This window comes from Scatophagus argus, chromosome 23 (genome assembly GCF_020382885.2).
Source record: "Scatophagus argus isolate fScaArg1 chromosome 23, fScaArg1.pri, whole genome shotgun sequence".
Taxonomy (NCBI): domain Eukaryota; kingdom Metazoa; phylum Chordata; class Actinopteri; family Scatophagidae; genus Scatophagus; species Scatophagus argus.
Genome location: NC_058515.1, coordinates 4,417,446 through 4,443,434, shown reverse-complemented (window position 1 = coordinate 4,443,434; position 25,989 = coordinate 4,417,446). Strand labels below are relative to the sequence as shown.

At 41.0% G+C, this 25,989-nt stretch overlaps 1 protein-coding gene across 2 annotated transcripts in view; it reads left to right on the top strand.

Annotated features, from left to right (window-relative positions):
- The first annotated feature begins 655 nt into the window (after positions 1-655).
- fgf11a (fibroblast growth factor 11a) overlaps positions 656-25,989 on the top strand; it is a 109,894-nt gene continuing 84,560 nt past the window's right edge. The window contains exons 1-2 of one of the 2 annotated variants that reach the window (XM_046379829.1): positions 656-965; positions 8,016-8,150. In XM_046379829.1, the coding sequence (XP_046235785.1) occupies positions 8,111-8,150 (40 nt within the window). In that variant the 5' untranslated portion in view covers positions 656-965; positions 8,016-8,110. Of the gene's footprint in view, positions 966-8,015; positions 8,151-25,989 lie in introns of those variants that run through there. The other variant, XM_046379827.1, reaches the window with a different exon arrangement.

The window sequence follows — 25,989 nt, the reverse complement described above, 5'->3', positions numbered from 1 at the left end:
ATGTCCACTGCTTCAAAGGAAGGATTCAGTTTGAGCTTCAATACATCTCCAGTCCAACAGAGGGCGCTCTAAGACAACGTTTCCACTGAGCAGAATGTTGCACCTGAGTCCGCCCTGCACTGTCACACAGCGTAAGGAGAGTGAGAGGATACACCACTTTATTTTGTGGCTTAGGCAGTACAGATTGTTACTCATGTTCTATAATGACACTCTCCTCGCATAAAATACATAATGTTTTCTGTTACTTTTCCCTCTCAGGTGCTGGTAATCAAAAGCTCTGAATAGTCCATTGACATAATGCATTTGCTTGTGTCCCCAGACGACCCCTGTCATTTAGAAATATTAAGTCACTCTCGATCATTAGTTATGTGATGATGGCACAGATGTTTTTGGTACAAACACACATCAGATCATTTTTTTTTTTATTAATAGCATCCCACTAAACCACATGCACGCACTGACAGCAGCAATCTGTTGATGGCTATTAAGCAGATTATGAAGCGAGGAATTCACTGGATTGTGCGAGTTACAGATGTGACTGGAGTCCAGCATTACATTAGCCTAGGCTGAAACCGTGTGTATCTTCCTTGTTCTAACTCTCCACAAAAGCTTTCTCACCATTTTTTTCTTTTTGTTTATTTTTCTTTTTATTAATATTTGATATGATAAATACTGATGCAACCTAGCCATGGTTAGAACAATGGACTGCCATGACATTCAAGTCCTAATTTTCATCCCATTTGTGTGGGCACGTATGTCCTTCTGTATTTATACTGTATTTTGTATACGGCCTGCAGCAGTTACACTTTTCTTGTCACGTGACCTCGTCATATGACCACTTGATGCGGCTCAAACGGAGCACCTGTTCTCATTTCACTTGACCGGTGATGAAGACTCTAAAGGATTCACGATTTAATGACGGATTAAAGAAGAATTAGCATCAGCCATCTACATTTCTGCTGCAAGTGAGTTGGTTTTACTGTTTTTTCATACTTTTGTTGTTTAATTTGTTTTTGTTGTTAGTCCTATCTTTGAAGGGCACCTTATTATTATTATTTTTTTACCTAATGTAGCCCTCCCCCATTTTTGTTCTGAAATGTGTAAATTAGCAACTTTGCTAACACATTTAACTAAAAAGGAGGGGATATAGATATCGTCTAACTGTGGTTCATAGCGTCTCTCTACTGCCCACAAGAGGCTGAAAAACCTAAATTATGCCAGACTTAACTTTTGCGAGCTGAACAAGTGACTCCAAAACTAACGCCATTTATGTCACCCTGAATGGGCAACTCTTTGTTTAGCGCTAGCATGCAAATGTTAGCATGCTAACACGCTAAATAAAATGGTAAACATAAGTGTAGCTGCTCATGTTTTTTAACTGAGCTTTCTTTTTTTTTTAAATCTCCTATGAACCGAGTTAGCATCATATAACAAATACAAGCAAAAAGCTGCTCATGTTGTAAATCAAACAAAATCAATACGCGTTTTTATATTCACATAAAATTGACTTTCGTAAAAATGTGTTCATGTGTCCCCATCTTACCTGCATGTGTCCTCGCGTCTCTGCCAGTTAATTGTGACCAAATCTACCTCGTAAATAGGCCACTGTAACCTCAGCTGTCAGACAGCCTTGCGGGTTTGTGTGTTTGTGGGTATAAAGTCGTGTGAACGAGGCCAGGCTGTAACTCTATATGGGCTGGTCTGTCACTGAGAAACTGGGGCTTAACGGGGACATGTGTTCACCTGACACACACAACAGCAACAGTAATCAGTGCCAGTGTGCTATTGTAAGCTTATCCTGTCATCCTAGTTACATCCTGCGTAAATAAGTGCAGTTTGTTTGTGTCCTTGTGTGTGTGCGTGTGTGCGTGCTCATGCCCCAAAATGAAGGAAAACCAATCCCACGATACTCAAAGGAGCCATCATAAATCTGTAAGCTGGACCTAGAAGCGTTTAGGCAGCCAAGCTGGATGCTGCAGCTTCCTCACCTCGCTTACCTGATGGAGTTCACTCACAAAATGTCCAAAGTTGTGTAAATCCCTGTAAGAGTCTGGTGACTGGACAGTCCAGCACTTCCCTGTTTTTTTTTTTAAAACTAATCCATCTTTCTTCTCTGTCTTTATTTCTTCCTGCCCAGAACAACACACACGCTATTGCTTTACATTCACACTCTCTCTGCCTTTCTCACCATCATACCCCTGTGTCTGTGTGTGTGTGTGTGTGTGTGTGTGTGTGTGTGTGTGTGTGTGTGTGTGTGTTAAACTTGTTCTCGTGCCAGTGTGCATTAGTCTTCATTACTGACTCAGGTGTATTAGGAGTTTGGAGGGGAGAGAAAGGGAGGACAACCAGAAGAGAGCTCTGCACCTGTCTCGCCATAGTTTTCGTGCAGATCGCACACTGTGGGTGTCTCCCCACCTTTTATCCTTGTCAAGCTTCAGCTGGTCCTTTCTGGCTGAGCAGCCAAACCACACATCCTTATAACGGCTCCGTCATAGCTGATTGTAAATCCCACATCATTAATCTGCTAGCTCTCAGTCCTCATTGACTCAAACACATTGAATTCATTATAAAATTCCTTATCAATGCCTTCTTCTTTTGACCATGTAACTGCTTGTGCATAGCTACAGCCATTTTATGAGCCCAGATCTGATACTTTTGCTAGAAATGTAAATCTTGAAAGACACCATGATGCCGCACACTTCCTGGAGTGTCCATCCGGTGCCAAGAAACATCACTGTGGCAAAAACTGAAGTCACTGCCACTGCCAAGTGCTTGTAGTTAAACACATAACTCCCACCGTCACAGTGACTGTAGTATCTTCATATGCTAACACCAGGCTGGTGGTGTTTTTCTCTATTTGTGACCACTGGGGATTGGCCTATCCAAATCCAAGTGTGAATCTTAGTATGACGTTTTAGAATTAATCTAAAAGAAGAAAAGAAAAGAAGAAGAAAGACATTTTTGACTGGAGGGGGACTTTCAAGTTGTTGCTTATATTTAGATGGCAAAAGTGTGTTCTTGAAACGTTATTAACCACGCACGAAATACAATAATTGTGGCTGTTCCTGTCATGTACATGGTGGACAAAGAAAGCAACTGATCCAGATGATCAACGACATTTGCACAGAAATCGCGGCCAGGAAACTACAGCTCCAGGTTCTATCAAAGGTCAGCTCTGTTTTAAATTCTTTTGTACACCTGGGGCCTCAGCCAATGTTGTGCCACATCCAGGCAGCAGCTCTTGATTTAATGCTGTGAAATATCAAGAGGGTCACATTTTTCAGCTATTGTGTCTGTGTTAAGCTAAAACTAATCTCCTTCATTGTGTAACGTATGAATGCCTTACACAAATGAGGCTCCATATGTTTGGCTGTAACCTGAAGCAGAAATGCCAAAATGATTTTTGCCCTCATTGATTTTTCACACTGCAGTCGATATTGTTGACTTTGTGGCTTGGCCAGACAAAAAAAAGCCTCCAGCCTCAAGTTTTCTCATCTCCACACAGAGGAGGGGAAAAAAAAAAAAACGTAAAAACCCCAGAGAGAGTCTTTGGCTAAGTACGTCCTCCTCACGCTGAGTGTTTCGCCTGCTGTTCTTGACATAAGCACTTTTTTCTGTTGGGGTTGTCATTAGTTTGCTAGCTGCACTGCATCTGTGTGTGTGTGTGTGTGTGTGTGTGTGTGTGTGTGTGTGTGTGTGTGTGTGAGAGAGAGATAGAGAGAGAGAGAATGTTTGTGTGGGCTCAAATGAGTAGTTGCAGAATTAATCTTTGTCACATCTCTGTTCATTCATTATGCTGTACAAACCATTTTCCTTTGCTCTCCTTTGTTGTGTGTGCCACTGTTCTTCTGTGTGTGTGTGTGTGTGTGTGTGTGTGTGCAGATCCCTCCGGCAGAAGGTGCTTGATGATGTCACCGTTGATTGTAATTCTGGCAGTCATGTCCGTCTTTGGACACAATTACTTTTATTGATCAACATCTCTACCGCCTCTCCTCTCCTTCGCTCTCCTCCTTTCAACTTTGCAGACGCTGCTGTTGGCATCAGTTGCAGTGTGTGTGTGTTTGTGTGTGAGAGAGAGACCTGTTGAAGGAAGGTGCATGTGGCTACACAGAATGTTTTAAAACCTTATTTATGTTTCCGTTTTTCTACGTCCGTGTGATAAATTGCACATCAGTTGAAAGGTTCAAGATTCTTCTGGTGGCACAAGGACAAACTGGCACCAATGTCTCGCTAGCTTTGTGTGTGTTTTGTGTCACTTCCTCAGCCACACACCAGCTTTCATGTGCCCTCCAGTGTTTAAAAGAGCATATGCATTTGAGATACAGCGTGATTACCCTCCCCTTTCACTTGCATTAGTAACAAATATGCTGTTAACAGATGGCACATGCTAATTTGCCACATAGAAGCGCAGACGTGGAAGTTTTATCAGTGCCCCATAAGAGAGTATTTTATTTATATTCTGTGGAGGATAGAATTGATAAAAAGTAGATTTACAGACCTAAATTTGGTCAGACATTGTTTTAAAAAAAAAATGCTTTAAATTGTGCTGTAAAACATTAGTGTCTGTAACGTGTGACTGTTCTGCACCTGATTAGAATTGACTTATTAAAAACTTGGTTAGAATAGATGTCAAGACAATCTCACAACAACATCCATTTAGTTGCTATTGTGGAGTTTTCATGCCTCGTGGTCTTTGTCAGGAGATGCCATCCAGTTGTTACAGAACGTTTTTTTTCCCATCCACGCTGGTTGATGGCAATGTTATTGTAGACCACTAATATGGCTGCCAGAGAGAACATTATGCACCTGAAAAATCCCGTAAGTCCCCTTAAATGACTACACCTCTTCTTTTAAGGAGTTTATGCAAATTATATACTTTTAATTTTCTTATGGTAGGGTCTGACCTGAATGGCACCCCTCATCCCCACTTACAACCCCTTTCTCTTTCCCTCATTCCCCTCCATCCCTCATTAGCCCTTCATCAGTGCTGAATTATCCCGCTGTTTTATTATTCCCCAGAGGCGGCCGGTGCTGACGCAGCGATGAAGGGGTGTCTTGTGCCGTCTGCCTTTTTTCTCTTTTCACTTTTTTTTTTCTTCCCTCCCCTCTCTTCCGTAGCTCAGGAGAAAAAGCAGTGAGGGAGGAAGGAGCAGGAGGAGGAGAGGGCTACCATCCCAGAGTGGCCTCATAGAAAGGCAGGACCAACAAAGACACGTGTGATGGAGAGGCGAATGGGACACATTAAACTTCTAATAAGAAAAAGATTAGATAGAAGGGACAGATGGATAAAGGAGCTGACAGAGGAAAGACTAACATATTACGGATTCACCAGGGATTTTTGGCCTAAGCTCTGGCACACATTTTGCCATCTAAAATAAGTCCTTCTTTTGCTCACTAATCTCTCAGTCTTTCAGTCTTTTTTTTTACATCTCTTTCACCATATACTCCATACATAAAGTTCAAAGACCTCCCTGCTCCTCCCTTCCTGTTCGCACATTAATTAAATCTGTGTGTAATTACCATCGTCAAGAAGGGAATCTGAGGCGAGTATGGAAAATTGGTCACAGCCTCCTATCTTTTGAAGTGAAATTACTTGGGTGAACTTTACTGACAGAATATAAAAACACTTTACTGTAAGGGCATGCGGCCAAAAATGGGGACTTAAAATTAGAAATGCTACCTGGGCTCACACCTGTTGTCAGCTCAACTGACTAGGAGGGCTGAGAAAAGGAACCGTTTTCCCCCACAAGAGATCAATAAAATATGTGCTATAGTCTGTTTTCAGTAGCAGCATATCAAATCTGCTTGTCCTCAATTCACGACCTTACAGCAAATGTTTCCCCTTAGCATCTTTTATAGTTTATTTATGAAAACAGCTTGTAATTATTCATCAGCTGCCACAGAGACTGGGAGGCATCTATGAGCAGCCATGACTCTGTTCTTGTGCACTGGTGTGTGTGTGTGTGTGTGTGTGTGTGTGTGTGTGTGTGTGTGTGTGTGTGTGTGTGTGTGTGGAGTGACTTGTGAAGTATTTCACACTGCACTGGACCTATTAAAATTGTGTCACATGTTCTTAGAGCTGCTTTAATCTTTACTTTTATGTGAACAATGGATTAAACGGTTACTGGTGTTTTTTTTTTTTAAATGGAAATGGTGAACTCGGAGAGAATGATCAAAGGACTTTATAGCCCTCTGCTCAATGGTGCAACAGGCTGCAAAATGAAGCTCTGCCACTTTACGCTACCTTTTCTGTACCAAATAGCAGACTAAAGTGGCTTTTGACACAGATTTCCTGACGAGTTAGTGGAGACCAAACAAAAGCTAAAAGTAGGGGGAATGTCGGACTCCACGGCACAGAACTCCAAAGAAATGCCGATGTTGCTCTGTGTCCACTTGTTGAGTAAATATGCCAGTGTTAGTTTGCACGCATGGTTAATATGTCCCCGCCCCCCCAAGAGGCTAAACAATAAATGTAGTGAACAGTTACATGCAGAATCCCATCATCTCTGCAGTCAAAGATCAAATCTTTGACCCTGTCGCCGATCCCTCTGACAGCTGCGACATGTCTGGTCTCATTTGCATATTGTACATTGTCAACTGAATGTGAAGAGCAGACCCACATGTTTTCTGTGTATGTTGTAATTTTGGGGGATTACTAGCATTACAGTTACAGCACAGTTGCTTGCATTGTTGTTACAAATAAAACATTTGGCTATTTTTTAAAAATTTTGGATGGGTGAATAAATCTGTCTGAATAAACTGTACAAAGCATTTTATAAAGTGCAATGTTTTTTTTAAGATATTTTGCTCAAGATTCACCAGCTTCGTGAAAATGCCCTTTTAGCTGTTAGAGTCCATTTCCTGTGTGTCCATTTCAAATGAAGCAAAATTAAATGTACGGATAAAGTTTCAATTTCATATGGGATAGTTTTAGTGTATCCTAACAGTCTAATGCTGTTTTTCTTTTGGTTGAAAAGTTTTCTCCCAGTCATCACAGCCACCCGCCATCCACAGTCACCATGGACTGAACTAATAACCTTTTAGCTGTCAGTCATCGTCTGTGCCTCCAGGCTCACCTGCTGCAATCATATTTTCTTCATTCTGTGATTATCCTCCCTTCCTCCCTCTGCCCTGTTCTCCTCTGACATGAGCCTCTCCGGCCAGGGGAGAACGGAGACATGAATAATTCTGCAAGGGAGCAGTATTTATTATTGCACTTAGTTTAATAGGAACTGGTGAATAATACCTGCGTGTATGCACGCTTGTGCTGGGAAACGATTGTGGGATTCCTTCTCCATCCATACCTTTCTTCCCTGTCACTCCTCTACTCCACACACAGGAGCAAGTTGGCATGAATAGAAATGTACAACCCCCCACCCCCAACACACACATGCACTACAAAACAAAAATGGCATGCACAAATCAATTTCACATTTGCACAAAAACATGTACTTTAAGCTAAACACACTGTCTACACAGCATTAAAGATTACCCCCCCATGCACCCCCCCCACCCCACTACACACAGACACACACACACTTATAGACACATACAGAATCTGAATGAAATAAGGCACGTGGGGTGCAGTTAAATGGATTTCTAATGTGATGCTTTTTCCGTCCACGTTCAGGCAGTGTGTGTGTGTGCGTGCGCATGAGAGAGAGAGAATGATTGAGTGATGCAGGACTAGGTCAGTTTGTGTGTGTGTGTGTGTTGGCCCAGAATTTATTGACATTGAGCTAAGGGAGGGACAAAAGGAGGCAGAAGTGAATAAGTGAATGGAGCAGGAACCCCCCCCCTCCATTCTCTCTTGCAACATTGTCCACATTTATGCCAAAAATATGTGTGTGTACTGTGTGTACATGAGAATATGGTTGCAGAGAATATATTTGCAGACATGAAAGACACCCACGCATGCACACACACTGTTCTTGCTCCTGCAGAGCCTGTTTGGACTCATAGAAATATGCTTCAGAAATAATTCAAAAATCCAGTTAATACATTTTTGCCCACAGGTTCTTTTGGCTGCGCTTCGGGGGAGAGGATGCAGAAGGAATGAGGGTGAGAAGAGGCTGATGGAAGGAAAAGGAGAGTACTCCAGGGAGAGATAATGGAAACAGATGAAGGAAGCAAAGAAGAGCAATACGAAGGTATGAAACGGAGTAATAACCTGTATCTAACATTACGTTTTATGTAAGGGCTCTGGTGTGAACTTATTATTAAAACGCGACGGCGGCAAGCGATAGTGCATGTGTTCAAGGACAGACTGGAAATGAAAAATGGCCTTGAAGCAACCCCCCCCCCTCCCCCAACACACACACAAGTGAATTAAGACGATTACATTCATAAAATAGGCGTAAAATACAAAGCCGATTTTCTAACTTTTTGGTGCCAACTTTGTTTTTTATCCTTTTGTTTGTCTCTGTCTTGGTCCACTCCTGAGGGGGCTGAGGCTGAGAGAGAGAGGGAGAGGTGGGACCAAATCATTGGCTGCATGTCACAAGTAAATCTCTAGTCTCTCCTCTCAAGTCCCATGTAAAGACTGACTTGTCTTAAGTCGAGTCCTGAACAAGTCAAAATGCACATTTTAACAACAGACCCTTGACTAACTGTTCTTTGTGCAATTCCAGATGTCGAATGAAATTGGAATTCGTTGCATCTCAGTCCGTAAATTTCAACCCACACGGTTTGCATACTAAGATGATTTGTTTACAAGATGCACTTAAATGCACCTTGAGGTCCCTGTTGGCGCCATTTGTTCTGCCATACAAAGTGTTGTAGATTTCATAGTTATATGAGGCATGCACTGAATGCACTATGAATTCCCGTGTGTGTGTCTCTCTGTCTCTCACAGACAGACAACCGAGGACATGAGCAAGCGAGTCTAAAAATGACACCAAAACAGTTGATACTGTCAGAATACACTATAAAAGTATTATGACATACCTCTTAATTATTGAATTCAGTGTTGTATTGCGCTTTTTTGGGGGGTTGAGCCTGGTTCATGTAATGGTCAGTTGTCCCAATAATTTTGTCCATAAAGCGGACAGTTTTTTAGTTTTTATTTTGTGATATCTACCAGCCAGCATGGTAAATAGCCTTCTGAAATTTACTTAGTCAATGAATTAAAAAAAAAAAATAATTAAATAACATAATAAATAAATCATAAATTATTGTTAACTCAAGTCCGACTTAAACCTAAGTCACATGACTTGAGTCCACACCACCGATGTCTCTGACCTCCAGTAAAAGCTAAAATGGCCCCAGGCGATTTGTTTTCTACTCAGCTCACAGAGCGACCGGCCAGTACATACATATTTCTATGTGTGCTTCTTTTTTTTCTTGTTTGTGGACAATGCATTATTTTAAAATCAATACAAAGCAATCCCACAGCGCAAACATACACAGAGATTACAGTCCACATACTGCAGACCTGTAATATCCTGTAACACACAAACAGACACACTCAGTTACAGCAGAGCTGGGATATACTAAGTGCACAGTGGTGTTCACACTCACTGCCTTGTACAGTGTCTGCTTGGAGTAACACACTGACATGAACACGTGACACACACTTTTACATCCGTGTGTACAGACAAAGGCTGCACATTGTTTTTCCCTGTTACTTCTACTACATTAAAAGACAGTTTAAAAATTGGTTGAACTGTCAAACAAAGGTTTATTTGGTTTAAACCTTTTAGTAGGTGAGCAGTATTGGTACAACTCAATTTAGCAAATCAGAGAGGCAGTGCATAAACATGTTAAGATGGTGTGCCCTTACCTTAATGTCAGCATTTGAATGTCACATGGTATGGAATAATTATATGCACGGGGAAAACTGAAATAAAATATCAATCTATGCTGAGAGTAAATTAGAAGATCCTACCTGAATATTTAATTTTTGAAGCTTATGTAATTGTTGTTAACACTCTTCCATTTGCATCGTATAAATTTGAATTCATGGCTGATTGTGTTATGGTGTTAAGTTTTGCAGCTTAATTTGAAATACATGGACAGAAAACATCTTTCAAAACCATATATTTGTTTACTGGACTTTTCCATAAAACTTGTCAAGTCAGTTATATAGTCCATGGATGTGGTTTACAGTCTTGCATGGAGTCAGTACCAAGGATTACACAGCTCCAGGGTGAATCTACGATTTCTGAAATCTTGTGGCCATGCTTTACAAAGTGGGGCCTGTTATATTGTATCATAACTTCAGGATCCCCAATGAAAATTTGACCATTAGATTTTTTTAACCCATTTAAATGACCACAAAATCAACCCTATAACAAAACCACTTCAGGTGGAATCGTCAAACACTGAATTCTGGCGTCATGTATCCATATTTTATTTATTCTTCTAATTCAGCATCCTGATCCTTCTTGACAACAAAAGAAAATACAGAATAGATGAAGTAAATAGATAATTTCACCCTTCCTACCATCGGGAACTGTTTGTTAGCTCCAGTCCTCAAAGGAGACAAGGAGTTTTGTCTCAGTCAAATTTGAGAGCAAGTAAATTGTGAAAGTGACAGGACTTTCATGTCCAGGCTGTGGTTATGAGGCATCCAGTGATATGTACAGTAACGGTTGCAGCGAGGTGACATGAGGTGACTGTCAGACAGCTCTATCTGCATATATAACATGTGCTCCTTTGTCGCAGCCACTTATTCCTCCTGTCCATCAGCGTCTACATATGACAGAGCTGAGCTATGGATCGGTGCCTCGTATATGAAGGGAGAGAGTGAAGTGGAAAAGGGGGAGGTGGAGGGGAGAGGGAGTGAAGGAGAGCTGGGGAAGTGAGGGAGACTGGAAGAGGACCAAGTGCTGAGATGAACACAGAGAGCAATTCACGTCTTTCACACCGTAGGATGAGTCATCTTGCTCGGCACTGCGCTGCGAATCAAACAGAATGGGGAGGGACACCTGCAGAGAGAGGCCGTAGAGTGTGTAAGAGTGCGAGAAAGCATTACACACTCAGTGAGGGGAAGAAGAAAAAAAACAAAACAAAACGACGAGCACATGATGTCTACCACAGATTCTGTCAGTGTGTGGGATAAGGGTAGAGTGCCAGCCGCTAATAGAAGTGAGGGAGTGAGCCGAGTGTATGAAAAGAGACAGCATGGAGATACTGGAGTGACTTCACGTGATGACACACTCCTGAACACACTCCTGTAGTACTCGTTTCAGACACCTAAGATACCAGAATTTCCAAGGTGAGATCAAACAGCTGTACTTTTGCTGAAAGATTTCCTGTGAAAATGATCAACTTATGGCTACTAATTTATTAAAGTGACTCAAAAATTTTTTTATGAAATTTGTTTATTACCTTTCACATATATATATTAACTCTTCCCTATCTAACCAACACCAAATTATAGACAAAATTTGAGGCTGGCTGGTGAATATGCAGAAGGATTTATCAGGTAAAGACTTTGTCATTTCTACCTATGCGACAAAATTTAAGCTAACTAAAATAATAAATCTGTTGTGGCCCTTTAATCAGTAGTCTTTGCTTTCACTTAGTTGCCTATTCTTTGATTTCTTCGGGCCTTGTACCTTACCATTATCTGTCTAGCAAGCCAGTGCAGTGCCCTCAAAAACCATATGTAACCTATGATAAATGTACCCAAGTCTTAGATTAGTTTCCACCATGGACAGCGCTCTTATGTAAGCGGGGTTGTTTCCTGGGCTTTGGGGATAACGACTTTCACCTCTGTATGATTTGGGGAAAAAACAGAGGACACTTTTCTTGGTCTTTAGAAGACTTGAGAAAATGGCAGCAGACTACATTGCAGCCAGAACGATAACATCCAAACTGCTAATGTTGTCCGCTGCTCAGTTTGCATTCATGGGTCACTTTTCCTGCATGAGGTTGCTGTGACTAGTTTGTTCAGGTCTTCAGTGGATTCCAGTGGCATTATGTGTTGGTATATTTCCTTACCTTTAGGTGTTTAGCCTCTGGGTGTACACCAGTTTTAATTAGAGATCAATGAGTGGATCAGTCAACCCATCAATCAGTTATTTTAACCAATCACTCGTTAAGTCATTTGTCACAGTTCGCCATCACATCTACTGCCAAGGGGGATGCTGCCAAGCAAGAACATGAGTTAGGGAGAAAGAGCAAGGGAAAAGACAAAGGAATACTTTTAGGCATTGAAACAAATCAAAGCAAAGGTGTCAATATCAAAATGCCAATGGCAGCATTCATTAATGTGAAAAAAGACAAAACCACAAACAATGGAGCGATCAATAAAATGAATTGAAAACAATTGCTGAGCCAGTGGTCATGTCAAAGAATTGACACCGGATTGAGATCGATGGATCTGACTGTTTTGAAGTTAGTCGTACACAACCATGGAACTGGAGATAACGGTTCCTTTACAATCGGTCCGCTGAGAGTTTTCTGCTCTTTTGTCTTTGTGCGGGATCAAATCTCAGAAACCACCATGTTGGAAACCTGGAGGTATTATGCATGTTGTGTTAGAGCATAATTCCATTTTTATTACAGCTAGAGTCTTATTTTAACATTGTCCACACGCAAGTCATTTATATGATCCCAGAATGCAGTAATAGCGCACCAACTTCCACTACACACTCTGCGCCTGCATTATGAAGGCAAAATTTCTAAAATAAGACTTTCCTCAGGAAAGAAAAATGTGACTATGAGGCAATAAACATGCTCAGGGAACCAAAATGAAGATTAATTGATTCATATAATAAGAAAAAATATAAAAGTACAAAAATGCACAAGGTACACACCATTTAAATCAATGGAGGCATGGTGCTTGGAAATATTGCACTTATTGGTCAGAGGGAGTGCTGTAATTAAAGGTCAGTATTTTAAAAAATGCAAAAAGCCGTGCCCAAAGAATGATGTGTTGACAGGCCAAAGGGTGCGTACGTGTGGGTGTGTTTTTTCTTTGTGGATGTGTGTAATGTGTGCGTGTCTGTGGTTTGTTGGATAATCGCACTGTGCTGCCCTGATTGCTTTGAGGCTAATCCCCAGTGGAACATTAGTACTAACATACATCCTCATACAGATGAATACACACATACACCTCTGCCTCTTCTGCACACACTCTCTCTAACACAGAGCCATTCATCAATGAGTTTTTCTGCTCTGACCCCCCAGGCAGGGTGGCACTGTTGATGAAGATTTAAGACCTTAACCCCGGTTGTTTGTGTCTCCCTAGCTGTTACTTCACTCTGTCTTTTTCTCTGTTCCCTCCTCACTACAATGGAGGCTCACACAGGGAAAGGCAGATGTCACACTCACAACTCATGAAGTTATCTAATGTCACATACACCAGTCGACCTTGGAGATGGTGTCATGTGTGCAGGCTGCTCTTCTCAGCCTCATGTACTTTACACATACATGAGACGTGTGTGTGTCAGCATCCACATAAATGAAAGTGGAAGACTGTCAAAATTAGTAATTAACTTGTTTATTTGTCCGATTCTTCACTCCTGGTGTATTGCTGACATATTCTGATTTCTTTATTTCTTCATCTGTGCGTGTGTGTATGTGGGTAGAGCCCGAGATGTTTCAAAATGATAGTTATAATTACATCACAGGGGAAATACTCAGCTGTGATTGGCTAGTTTTAGATGCTTCTGTTCAGTGGAGCAGGTGCAACGCATTTTGGTTATCAGTCCATTACCCTTCTGGAATGATAAGACATGTCCACTGGATGTTTTCGGATGTGTGTGTACTCGCGTGCTAGTTACACACGAGTGCATTAGAACAAAGTATGTGCGCACACGCACACACACACACACACACACACACACACACACACACACACACAGAGCACAGAGTTCACCTCCACATACAAAGTGTCCCATGTGTTTTCCATGCAGGAGAAGGTCAGGGGAGGTTTCTATGTGTTCCTCCAGGTAGGCAGTCAGTCATAGCAGAGCTGCTGATCCACTCACCTCTGCAGAGGTCATATCTGCGGTCCCCAAAGCCCAGAGGCCTCTGAAGGAACATCAATCACTGCAGACCTTGGACACATTCTACTTCAACGCTATAGGACTATAATGTGCTATAAGGACAGCCGAGGCCACCCCTTTCATGGGTAGACACTGGGTTCTATTATCACGAGAGATACACTGTTTCAAAAGGATACCTTACAGATAAATTCACTGTCATTGAAGTTACTGTTGTCTGTGTGCTTAAAAGTGATTGTAGGTAAGACTTGCAGTTCATGAGCTTGTTTTGGCTTTTTATTGGTAAGAGCAAAGTGATGTGCCATTTGATACAGAGATCAAGGTTGTTTCCGAAGCCCTCATCAGTCACACAAACATGTCTAAACTCTTCTCACCCCTTAAATCCACAAGGAAAAGAGGGTTGATCGTTCTTTTAGTGTGTATTGCTACATCAAATAGGAGTTTCTTAATTAAGCACAAATGTTCACCATCTAAACAGGACTTATGCTCTTTAAAGGAGTAGTTCAACAAATAGGAAATAAGTATTTTGTGCTTATTAGCTTTCTGACAGTGTCAGAAGAAAAGTTTAGCCTTGGCATAAAAGACTACAGCTGGTACCATGCAAAGTTACAAATAGAACAATCACCCTTTAAAGCTCACTAATTAATGTATTCTCTGTTGATTGTTTCTATTGTGGTTTTTGGGGGAGATCGATACTGTAACTGTTTCTCTTCCAGTTAATTTTTAAGCTTTTCTCTGTAGGGTTATCTGAAGATATAAGCAGTACAGTAAGGACAAAAACCTTTCTGTGGCCACTGGGTTGCATGTGGTTTTAGAACATCACATAGTAACTGGTAGAGCAAACCAAACAGAGATAAGTGCTTTAGCCCAGAATGTATGCGTTTTTCTTTGTGCCTTCCAGTACAGTATCTGCAGTATGGTTACTTATGCATGCATAGCCTGGTCAGAGCTGCACAGATGAGTTTGGCTCAGTTTAGCAGAAGCAAAAGCCACCTTCTGGTGATAACAGCAAATACTCTTATGGTAATTTATATTTTATTAATATTTTTTTTCTGTTAAAATTGCCATCCTTATGTACACAGACACACTCACACTAACAGCATGAAGTCTTATGAATCCAAAACTAAGCAGCTGGAGAAGTGTTTAGCTAACTAAAATACAGTCAAAAATGTATTAAAAATATGAAAATATGAGCATAAATTCCTCTTCTGTCCAGTACAGTCAGTTGAATTTTTAGATGCATATACTGTAAAAGCAATGAAATCAAATGCTTACTGGCAAGGAGCAGAATATATTTTGAAATCGAAATCTGATCCACCTATCCTGTTCATATGTTTTATGTAGATTGAGGTTTTGTTGGACATTTTGAGGACACCCTCCATTCAACCATTTAACTTGTGTTCAGTTAAATGAACACACTCATAAGGCATGTTAAAGTACACATACTCAGTAAGAACAGGGTTTCTTAACCTGCTTGCTTTTCGCGGTTGTAGATAAACTACCCAGCACTATATAAAGTAGTTCAAGTTAGCTCAACCTCAGTTAACTACTGCAGTAAAATGCAACATACACATTAATGCGGCAGTAATATTGACCCAAAAACATAAAATATGAAAACACTATCAGGCGACATTTTTACTTTGCAGTGAGTACTTTTTACTTTTGATTCTGTAAATACACTTTGCTAAATAAACACCTTTACTTCAGCAAGATTTTGAATGTGGGGCCTTTTATGTTTTTACACACACAGAATTTGGACCCCAGAGCAAAATACACACACACAAACACACACACACACACACATAGGCAGAAGTAAAAGTTCACAAGAGTTTATTGCAGCCAGAAGTTGTTAGTGATAGATGAAGTCTAGTTTCCACACAGCATCCAGAACAGAGAAGCTAGGATGCGAGTGTGTGAGGGGTTCCAGATCTTGGGTGAATTAAGAACAGGCAAATGGCAGGGTCAGGATGGGGAACTGCCATGGCTCGAGCTGAGTGAGGTTGGGGAGAGCAAAGGTGAGGCTGATCCTAGGCACACGGAGAACAAAGTTAGAAAAAGTTCAGAATCACAGAGCAAAGTCAACAAGGGGTCTCGTTCAAGATTCCAGGTAGGGTATTGAACAGTCTGGCAGAGGGTGGATGAATCAGTCAGTCATCATATGCTGCAGTCTTTGGGTGAAGTTGATTGAAGCAAAATGAGCTGGTGGAGAAACAACCAGAAAACCATGCCCACAGAGAACAAGCAGGAACAAACCAAAACACAGTGCAGGAAAAGACAAGGCACAGAGGGGAAACATGCTAAAGTCTGATATTGACTCTTTTAGCTGTGTTTTGGACGCTGTTCACGCGCGACTTGCTAATTTTGCCTGCACGTTTGTTTATCAGAGCGATGTCAAACGCTTTTGCCCCTCAGCTTCCCAGGAGATTCGACTGCCTCGTTATCTCACACTTCAAATGAAACTTCAACCCGCTTTCATCACTTACACATTTCGTGACTCTTCAGTTGCTTTCACCTCTTACATGTCAAGTGACACCTGAACCTTGACCTGCTTTCACCTTTTGCTCTTGAAACTGACATTTCAATTGCTTTCATTTCCCCTCTGGTGGCGATTCAGATGCTTTCATGATTTCGCTCAGTGCGTATACTTTCATTGACACTTCAGCTTCCCTTTGTGCTTAAACTTCCAACTGTAACCACTTCTGTATTTCATTTTGTTTCAAATATCTTAACGGTCAGATTTCAGCAGCAAACTCAAGTAAATTTTCCTCAGAAACTGCGGCCCTGTGCATTTATCTGCCGGTCTCCCACTGTCATATTACTCACACTCTTTAGGTCCATTAGTTATATAAAAATATTGGCAGCCTTAAATTTCATTTCACAGCACATGACTGACTCCAAACCATGATAAACAGGTCCCAACCTGTGATTCTTTGGTGCTCAGAGAGACATTAGCTCTCCTCATGTAAAACAGATGTTTCTCATTCCTCAGCCCTCACTACAGCTGCTGCTCTCTACCCGAAGAATACAAAACAGATAGGCTCTCCGGGATATTTATCATTAAGTAATTGCATGTGAATCCAAGCGAGAGTCATTACGCTGAAAGTGGAAAATAATCCAGGTGATATGAACCCCTCTACCCCGCCCTCCCAGCTTTCCTCCTCCTTCTCTCATCACCAACTCCTTTTTTTTCCCTCCTTCCTCTTTCATCCTTCTCCACTTCATCTTGCACCTTTTGCTCTCCCTCTTCACTTTCCTCTCTCCCTCACTCCCGCGAGTGACCAGATGCCCGCAATTTCACAACTGTTGACTTATTTACATTTCTGCAATCATGGGAATGTATGAATATTTATAGGGCTGGTCTCTCGCTGTGGGGCATCTGCCTGTACAGCCTTACAGCCTGCTTGTGTGTGTGTGTGTGTGCATGTGCGTGCACATGCATCGTATTCACCATCCATACATTTTCTGTGTATTTTTATCAGCAAGAGAAGATGTAACAACTAGTCTGTGTGTGTGTGTGTGTGTGTGTGTGTGTGTGTGTGTGTGTGTGTGTGTGTATTTTGCTGTGGTTCTGTACCACTGTGTGCCTTCACGGGTGTATGAGAGTATGGGAAAGACCAAATGAAAAAAGCCAGTCAGTGCTTTATGAGAGCTAAAACCTCAAGGCACACACATTGTATCTTTTCTCTCCCTGAACACTGTTTATAAATGGATTATTTCTGGAGAGCTGAAGGATGTTCATGGAATGAAATACAGTATGGTTGAGGCAGTAAGTGCATCCAATTGATAGGTGAGAGTGTGTGTAAGTCTGTTGACATCCTTTTATGCCATCAAGGCCTCTCCAAAGTCCTCCTGTTACTGTTCCATGGTGTAATCATATCATTGTGTTCTGACAGCGAGAGTCCTGTGGGAGTTATTACTTTTCTCTTTCTGAATTGAGGGAATGGCAAGATTTATTTTATTTATTTATTTATTTTTCCTGCTGCAATACCTCCTGTGACCATGTTTTGTGCCCAATCCAGTCAGAAATTATTGAGAGCTAAACTAGTATATTATTTGTCCTGTTCTTTTCATTGGATTTGTTGACCATACAAAAAATATAGAAGATCAACACACTTTCCTTTAACAATTAGTTTGCTTTAAATAATGCCTAAAAGCATGCAAGCCTTAATCATCAAATCTGAGACTCTTAGAAGTTACTGCTCCCAACCAAGAAATGATCCACCACATGATCCCTTGTAAACCCTTTCATACTAATCAAATGAGATAAAAGCTTGTTAATTTAGTACACTTGAGAAGTGCTGGTAGTCCCATGTGTCACCTTACTAGCTGGGTCTTCTAGCTGCTTCCAGTTTTTGTGCTAAGCAAAACAGCTGCTTGAGGTTCATGTTTAACATGCAGATGTGAGAGTGGTGTCAATCACCACCACAGCAGGACAATACCATTCTGTTGCATAATAAGGCTCAAATACAAGTACTTTAAGATGTGTTCATGCTTGACTTGAAGATGTCAGTAGCTGTCAGGTTTAGCTGCTGTGGATTCTGTTCATTTATCTCACCTTGGGGTCTGCCCTGCACTTTCAGGAGCTTTTCACAGCCTTTTCTGTCAAAACGCTGTAGTCTGTAACTGCACTGCTAGGCCAGTGAGGTTCAAACTTTAAGATTCACAGTGATGAGTATTTTTTTTTGTTTAAATGATTCTGGAGAAAAATCAGTAATATATACAGGTGAAAGTGTCACAATATGATAAATATGAAATTTTACTGTAATAGCCAACATCCCGTTGACGTTACAGCTGAATAAGCGCTGATGAAGACTGATAGTTGACAAGCTCACTCATTAACTTTTTAATTGCTTGTTTGGCCAATAATAATGATAATAATACTAAAAAAAAAACTTCAAATCTTAATCATCATTACTGTCATCATATCGAACTCAGTCATACTGCGTTTCATTCTTGTGTTCCCATTATAGCATGTGCTCAGGGCTGCTGTAAAGAGATGGAACATCAATCAAAATCCATTCTGTTCCATCAATGAGAAAGCTGATGATGGATTTTTTTTTTCTCCTGCAAAACAACTTTGAAATACCACTAGTCAATTTTGACTGTAGATCAAAAAGAAATGTACTTAAGTGAACTCTGTACTCTACCATGAAAGGGAAATTGTTACTAAAATGATTATTTCTATTTTTATTGACTGGCAGAGACAGCACAGTTGGATCCATTTGATTCGATTAGCATTGCATTTCTGTAGGGTTGCGTGTGAATTTCTGTCTCAGTTGACATTTAATTTGACTTTGGTGTGTGTGATTTACTACAGCAACTCAATCATTTCATCTTCTTCCTGTTAAACCTCTCAATCAAGGTGAAAAGCTTTGTGTGCATCTGTTTTTATGTTGCGTCTGTGAGCGAAGCACAAACTGAGAGTGCTGACTGTGCAAATGAAGGTGACATGGCCGTGGATAACATTAGCGCTATTTGTTCCACTGGCCAAGAGAGCAAGTGCACTTGCCTGCACACACACATACACATACACATGCTGTGCCATGACAACTGGGAGCTGCATGATTTAGGATTCTGTTCATCCTCTCCTCCATCTCTTCTCCTAACTGCTCACACACACACAAACAACATTTAGGCTGTTTATAACCTTTTGCAAAAGGAAAACACACATGAGCACATATACATTTCTATAGATCCAACGGGGAAATAACTCAGGCTAAACTGAAGTCGTCTGAGGTAAACACTGTGACCCCGCCCAACAATCGTCTGTCTCTAACAGGCAGCAGATTGACAGGGGTCACCGCCGCACTGCATCTCTTAGCCTTTATTACCCCTTAAACCACCGGAGAGCTCCCAGCCCCTCCCCTCACCCGCCCACCAGCTTGGGCGACACACTGTGACTCGCTACAGCTGCCTGATGTAACTATATTTAACAGAGCCTGCTTAGTTCTTTTGTTTTCACTATGCCACATGAGACCTGAAGGGCTTGTTTCATCCTGGGACTTAAATTAAGACCCAGACAAATGAAAACATACTGATCTGGAGGGGATAATGGCAGTAGGACGAACATGGTGCAATGCTGTGCTTTCCAGGTGGGTGACATTACTCCATGAGGCAGTGGGTTAATGTAACACACACCTTTTTAAAATCAACTATAGGGTCAATATTAAAAGGGAATCATTTAATCGATGCAGTTTAGTCTTTGTTTTGTGTCTTTAGTAACCATTTGTAGCACCATCCAATCAATGGCAACCAGCTATGTGAAGAGGACATCGGGCAGTATAAGATATTACACTTATTACACTAAGGTCTAGTGAGATATTCATTTTGACTGACAGTTACACACACACACACATATATATATATACTGTATATATTATAAGACCTCTTTATGGGCTGTTTTTCAGGAGTGATATGAAGCATTAAGATTTCCGTTCCATCCAGTGAAGGGAAATCTTAATGCTTCAGCATACCAAGACATTTAGGCCAATGCTATGCTTCCAACTTTGTGGCAACAGTACCTCTCTATTCCAGCATGATTGTGCCGCAGTTCACAAAGCAAAGTCTCTAAAGACATGGTTGGATGGGTTTGGTGTGGAAGAACTTGACTGGTCCACACAGAGCCCTGAAATCACTATTGCTTTACTGCATGAATGGGCAAAAATTCCCACAGAAACACTTCAGAATCTTGTGGAAAGATTTTATGTGGACAAGTGGAAAATGAAATTTCAGTTAAAATAAATGATTTCCTTTTGACTTCCATGTGATATACACTAAGATAGATTTTGGGAATCTACTAGACAACCCGCTCATCCCACAACTCCTCTCACACACAATCATTCCTAAATAGTCTTTTATTCCACTTGTTTACTCCCAGACCTATCAACACGTTATCAGTTTGGTTCCTTCTGAGTAGCTCTCCATCGAACAAAATAACTAATAAATGCAAATAAACTATTTGCAAGATATACTCTACATATACCTCATGCTCATCATCCTTCCATGACAACAAACTCACTTGCACTGTCACTTTGATTTCATTTTAAACATTAAAGCCAGGGTTGAGGCCTTTCTAAAGATAATTAAGAAATTCATCTCAATTTTCTTGAAATGAAATCAATACAAGCAACAAAGAAGCAAACAATTAAACCCAAAAGCTTGCAGAGAAAATCTTTATATACTAATCCCGAATGTGTTCACGATCCTGAACTGAATTTGATCATCATACTTCAGCTTTCGTCAATTGGCCAATCAGCGGCTGCTTGCAACTATTCTGAGCTGCTGTTTACCCCAGGCAACGACTTACTTGGTGCGTGGGCTTCACATGGCAGCGCTGATCAGCTGTCAGTCATGCTATATGGAGGATCCCCCTGGCTACTGCCATCAGATTTGTAATCCTCAGTTATAATGGCTAATCCAATTTGGCAAATCCAGCTGTCAAAATTCAACTATACAGTGTTTCATACAGTACGGAAACAAACATATAGAGTACGCATAGGATATCATGCTGTGTGGAAAACTCTCCTTCTTGAACACACACTCATAAAGCACAGAGCTCATACCATCAAAGGCTTGCTGTCTCTCTTCATGTGCCAAGCAGGCTGGAGTATACTGTACCCCCTCCTATAGGACATGATGGGTGCAGACAGTTAAGGAGAAGAGAGAGGAAGATGATAATGTGTCACACCAGGAGTTGTCATTATTGCTGGGATTTTGAAATCAAAAATGGACTGCGCAGCAGGGAGACACTTCCATATTTCTAATGAGGGCTAATTTACCCTAAGGGTCGGCTGGGAGGCGACTCTGCCTTGTCAAGGTAGAACAGGGGCAAGATTACGTATATGCAGAGCCTGAGACAAAACCAGAGAAGAAGACAAAGGACTGGAGATAAAGAGAACAGCACATACTGGAAAAGAAGTTCAAATAGATAGAATTCTGAGTGTGTGTGTGTTGCAGTGATAGTGGATAATGTCCCATCATTGTAATTGTAATACTAGCAATACTGGGATGCAACTGAAGTATGACTGTGTGTGTAAAGAATGTAAGGAAAGGAAAAAAAGAAAGAAAAGACCTTTCTGTAACTGTCTACTTTTGAGGACTCCCCTCCTAAATAATGAAAGTCACTCTACGGCTTTATCTCCATTTCCCTCTCTGCATCCCTCGCTTCCACTTCCATCCCTCTTTTCTCCTGTGTGGATCATGGCAGACTAATCTCAATCTGTTTCACTGTGATATCACACAACAGCTCTATAGCTGCAGTGGTGCCAGCCTATTGGGCCGCAGCGCCAGCTCTTGGTGTCTGCCAGCCGGCGCCGGCTCGCGGCTCTCCACAGTTTAGTGGGGTTTTCGCTACAGAAGTGCTGCTTGTTATGTTCCCATCCTGCTCCAGAGTTTTTGTTACTTTCCTACACATTTAGCTTCCTTTGAAGTGCATGTTTCACTGAGGTCTCATGGTCCATTTCCTATTGACAGGGAGAACATTTAAGAAAATGAGTCTCCATGTCAGCTTTTCACAAACTAAACCAGGCATCGATAATAAAGATGCAGTCAGGAATTGATTTGGTTTGACATGTTAAATTTAAAGTTGCTATGTCTTCAAAATTCCACCAGTTTTTAGTGACTGTTTCACTTTGAGTAGCTCAAGTCAATATATCACCAGTGAACCAGATCTTGATGGGAGCTCCTTGGTGAACAATTGCTTAATCCTTTTTAATTAGATGCTAATGTGTGTGTGTGTGTGTGTGTGTGTGTATTCTCTCTATCCAAGCTGTCTTTTACTGTGACATGAGCACAGTTGGTAAACCTGTGCCACTGTTGGATTTCCCAGGTGTTCACACATTGATTTCTGATTTAGAGCTGTTGTGTGTTTATTGCACCTTTTTATTACTGTTGACCATTGCAGACTATTAATTAGACTGAACCAGTGGGAAGGAAGACTATAGCTTTATATCGCCAGTTAGAACGTGATTACTATGATTATGGTAAGCTCATTAGATTATAATCAATGCCACTACTGCTCTTTGAATTTAAGGCCTAAGTCCGCCTGACTATGAAATTGTCCTAATTTCCCCCTGAATTTACTGCATCCATCTCCCTTGCTGTCTGTTTATGTTTATGAAAACACCCAGCATAGCACTCTGGATCCTAATAACATAACAACACTGTGCTTCATTTTCATTTTCATCACCAAGAGGAAAAAAAAAAAAAAACACTTGTTTTTGCCATTATGTAAGAAGTCATCAAACACTTTGATTAAAAAATTTGAAATGAAGCTCATTTGCAAGGACGGTGCACTGAAAATAGTGTGTGTATGGTGTGTGCTCCACTTCTTCTACAACCCTCAGAGGAAGTAACAAAATTTCTAATGAACAGAATGAAGGGCTGTGGAGCTGGTGGAGGCCACAGAGCTGAGTCCCGCGCTGCAGAGGAATTGTCTGCTTTGCTCGACTGGGTGTTGTATCTCCACAAGACAATGGGTCAGTTCTCTCCCCTCTCCTTCTCTTTAAGTATTTAGAGCTGCGAGCCGTTTCCCCCTCCCCTCTCCTCTGCCAGTTAGAGTTTGTTTAATGCTCTGTCCCGTGTCAGCTTCCCCTCCTCGTCTTTCTGTTTTTTTCCATTTCTTCCTTTCATTTTCTTTCATGTCTTCTCCCCGCTCATCAGCATATTCCTGTCTCTGGACATAATGTCAGTGTCTCCTCCTGTCTCCTTGCTTCTCTTTCCCTTTCTGCATTTATCTCAAATCTGTGTGGCTTCTCTGTCCAGTCATGTCCTCTCCTGTCCTGTCCTGCCTCTTCAATGAAACTTCAGTGAACCATTCCTGTTTTTAACCTCTGCTTTCGAGTCTAGACTTCTCGTCTGGACATGCATATTCATAGTTGTGTCTGCAAAAGAGACACATACAGAGGGTGATAGACTGCATGTGCCACACTGTGTGTGTGTGTGTGTGTGTGTGTGTGTGTGTGTGTGTGTGTGTGTGTGTGTGTTTGTCTGTCTGTGTGTACAGAAGAGTGACTGGTTCACAGATGGAGCAACTGCTGCTCAGCTCAATACTGTTGGACATACAGTATACTCAGCAGCAGGAGCATACACACACACACACTCACATACACAGAGCACTGCAGATGAGAGGAGAGGGCTGTTTCTTGATCCGTGTATTGTTTCAGAGATTGCCAAAGAGCCTTCTGAGCAGAGTCACTTTCATTTTGTTGTAAAGGGGGTCTGAGGGAGTAGCGGCTCGTCAGATCCTGCCTTAATTGGCTTCATTCTTTAGATATATCCAACCCCTTTGTTCTTAAGTGTGTGTTCATACATAAGATCAGACCCAGAGAGGGAACAAAGATCCAAAGTGCTTCATTTTATTACTTTTTACTGTTTCTACATGGAAAGAGCATAAAGTGTCTCACTGAAACAATGAAATTGAGAGAAAAACAATATGAAAGATTTTATAAGAGAAATATTTATGTGTTTTAAGCAAATTATTTTAACCCACAAATTACTTTTAGCATTAGCTGACCTGTTTCCTCAAACATGGTTTAATACTACTACTACTATTACTTTTTTCTCTGCAGCTGAGATAGAAGGAAGTACTAACTGCACAGCTAGAGGGAAGTTACAGTATTGTACTAAAAATGTTTGAGAGAAACTCATTTTAAACGATTTCTAAGCATTATCTTAATGAGACAAGATGAGTAAGAACACCATCCCATCCACAAGGCTTTAAAGTAATAGGCCGATATAAAGAGGGCCAACAAGCTGTCAAAATAAGTGGGTAAATGTAATTATAACTACTGTTTTCTCATTCAATTTGTGAAAATTTAACAACACCACAGACAAGGGAAGGACACTAAAATATGATTTTAAGTCATATATCAGGATGACTTTAAATTTAAGCCTAATTAAAGCTGCAAAACCTGATCTGTCTGCCAACACCAGAAACTGTCTGACACGCTGTGCATTTTTCACAGCAGCAGGGACTGTATGCATTCAGTTTCGTCTCACACTGTCTTGGTTTTCATGCATTTTTTTTTTTTTTTGGTCCAGAGACAGGAGGATGTTGATCTATTTGATTGGAACTTATTTGTGAGAAGGTCAACTAATGTCGAGTCATTTTCTGTTTCACTTAGTGTCTTGTCCTTGGAGGTCCTCTGTCATTAAATGTCTGTGTCATTTCCTGTTCAGTGTCCTTTTTCTCCTTTCTCATTCATTTCTCTTTGCTGTCTGAATGGCCAAATCACATTTGTAAATATTCAGTGCCAGGATTTGGTACTGAGTAGATGGTCTTTAACTGTCTTTCATCCTATCATAGCTTCTCTTTCAAAATCCCGATAGCTGATTGGCTTGTTAGGTTACTACTCGCCACATGCAGGAAAAACAACCTTGACCAGATGCCATTACCCCATGTCTCTCAGTAAATAATGTCACAGAAATAGTCCAAGGTCTGGCTTTGCTAAAATGAATGGTGACAGAGAGTAGTTCAATGTTTATGACAAGTATGTAACTACCATGTCCTTCCAAACCTCAAATCTAGTGAAGCTTTTTAATATCCAGATGTTGAGTCGAGGCAAAAGAGCTGTGCTGTGTTTGTAAGCACAAATACAGGCATTTGGTTTCAAAGTGTCATTGCTGAAAGTGTTTTGTAGATGGCTATAAGTGTCTGAGTCTGATGTTAATATCAGGATATTAAAATTTTAACATGGTAAGGAATCCAGGTCAAGTTTTCAGGTTTTTTTGGTACTGTAACAGCTGTGTTTTGAACCAGCAGATTACATTTAAGAGCTTGTATCTTTACAGTGATGTAGAAAAACAAGCACTTTTCTCTTTAACTGAAGTTAACAGCACCTATACTCACATTAACTGTCATTTTGGTTCCAGTCTGCAGCCATGAGCTGTGCACAGCACAGAGCGAGTTTGTTCATCGTATCTTTAATGTATTTCTGTGAGTTTCTGTCTTGTTACTTGTCTTGTAGACACAGCAATGAAGGGAGAAATGCTTTACTGCACCGTCACAATCACAGTCCGAAAATAGGCTTTCATT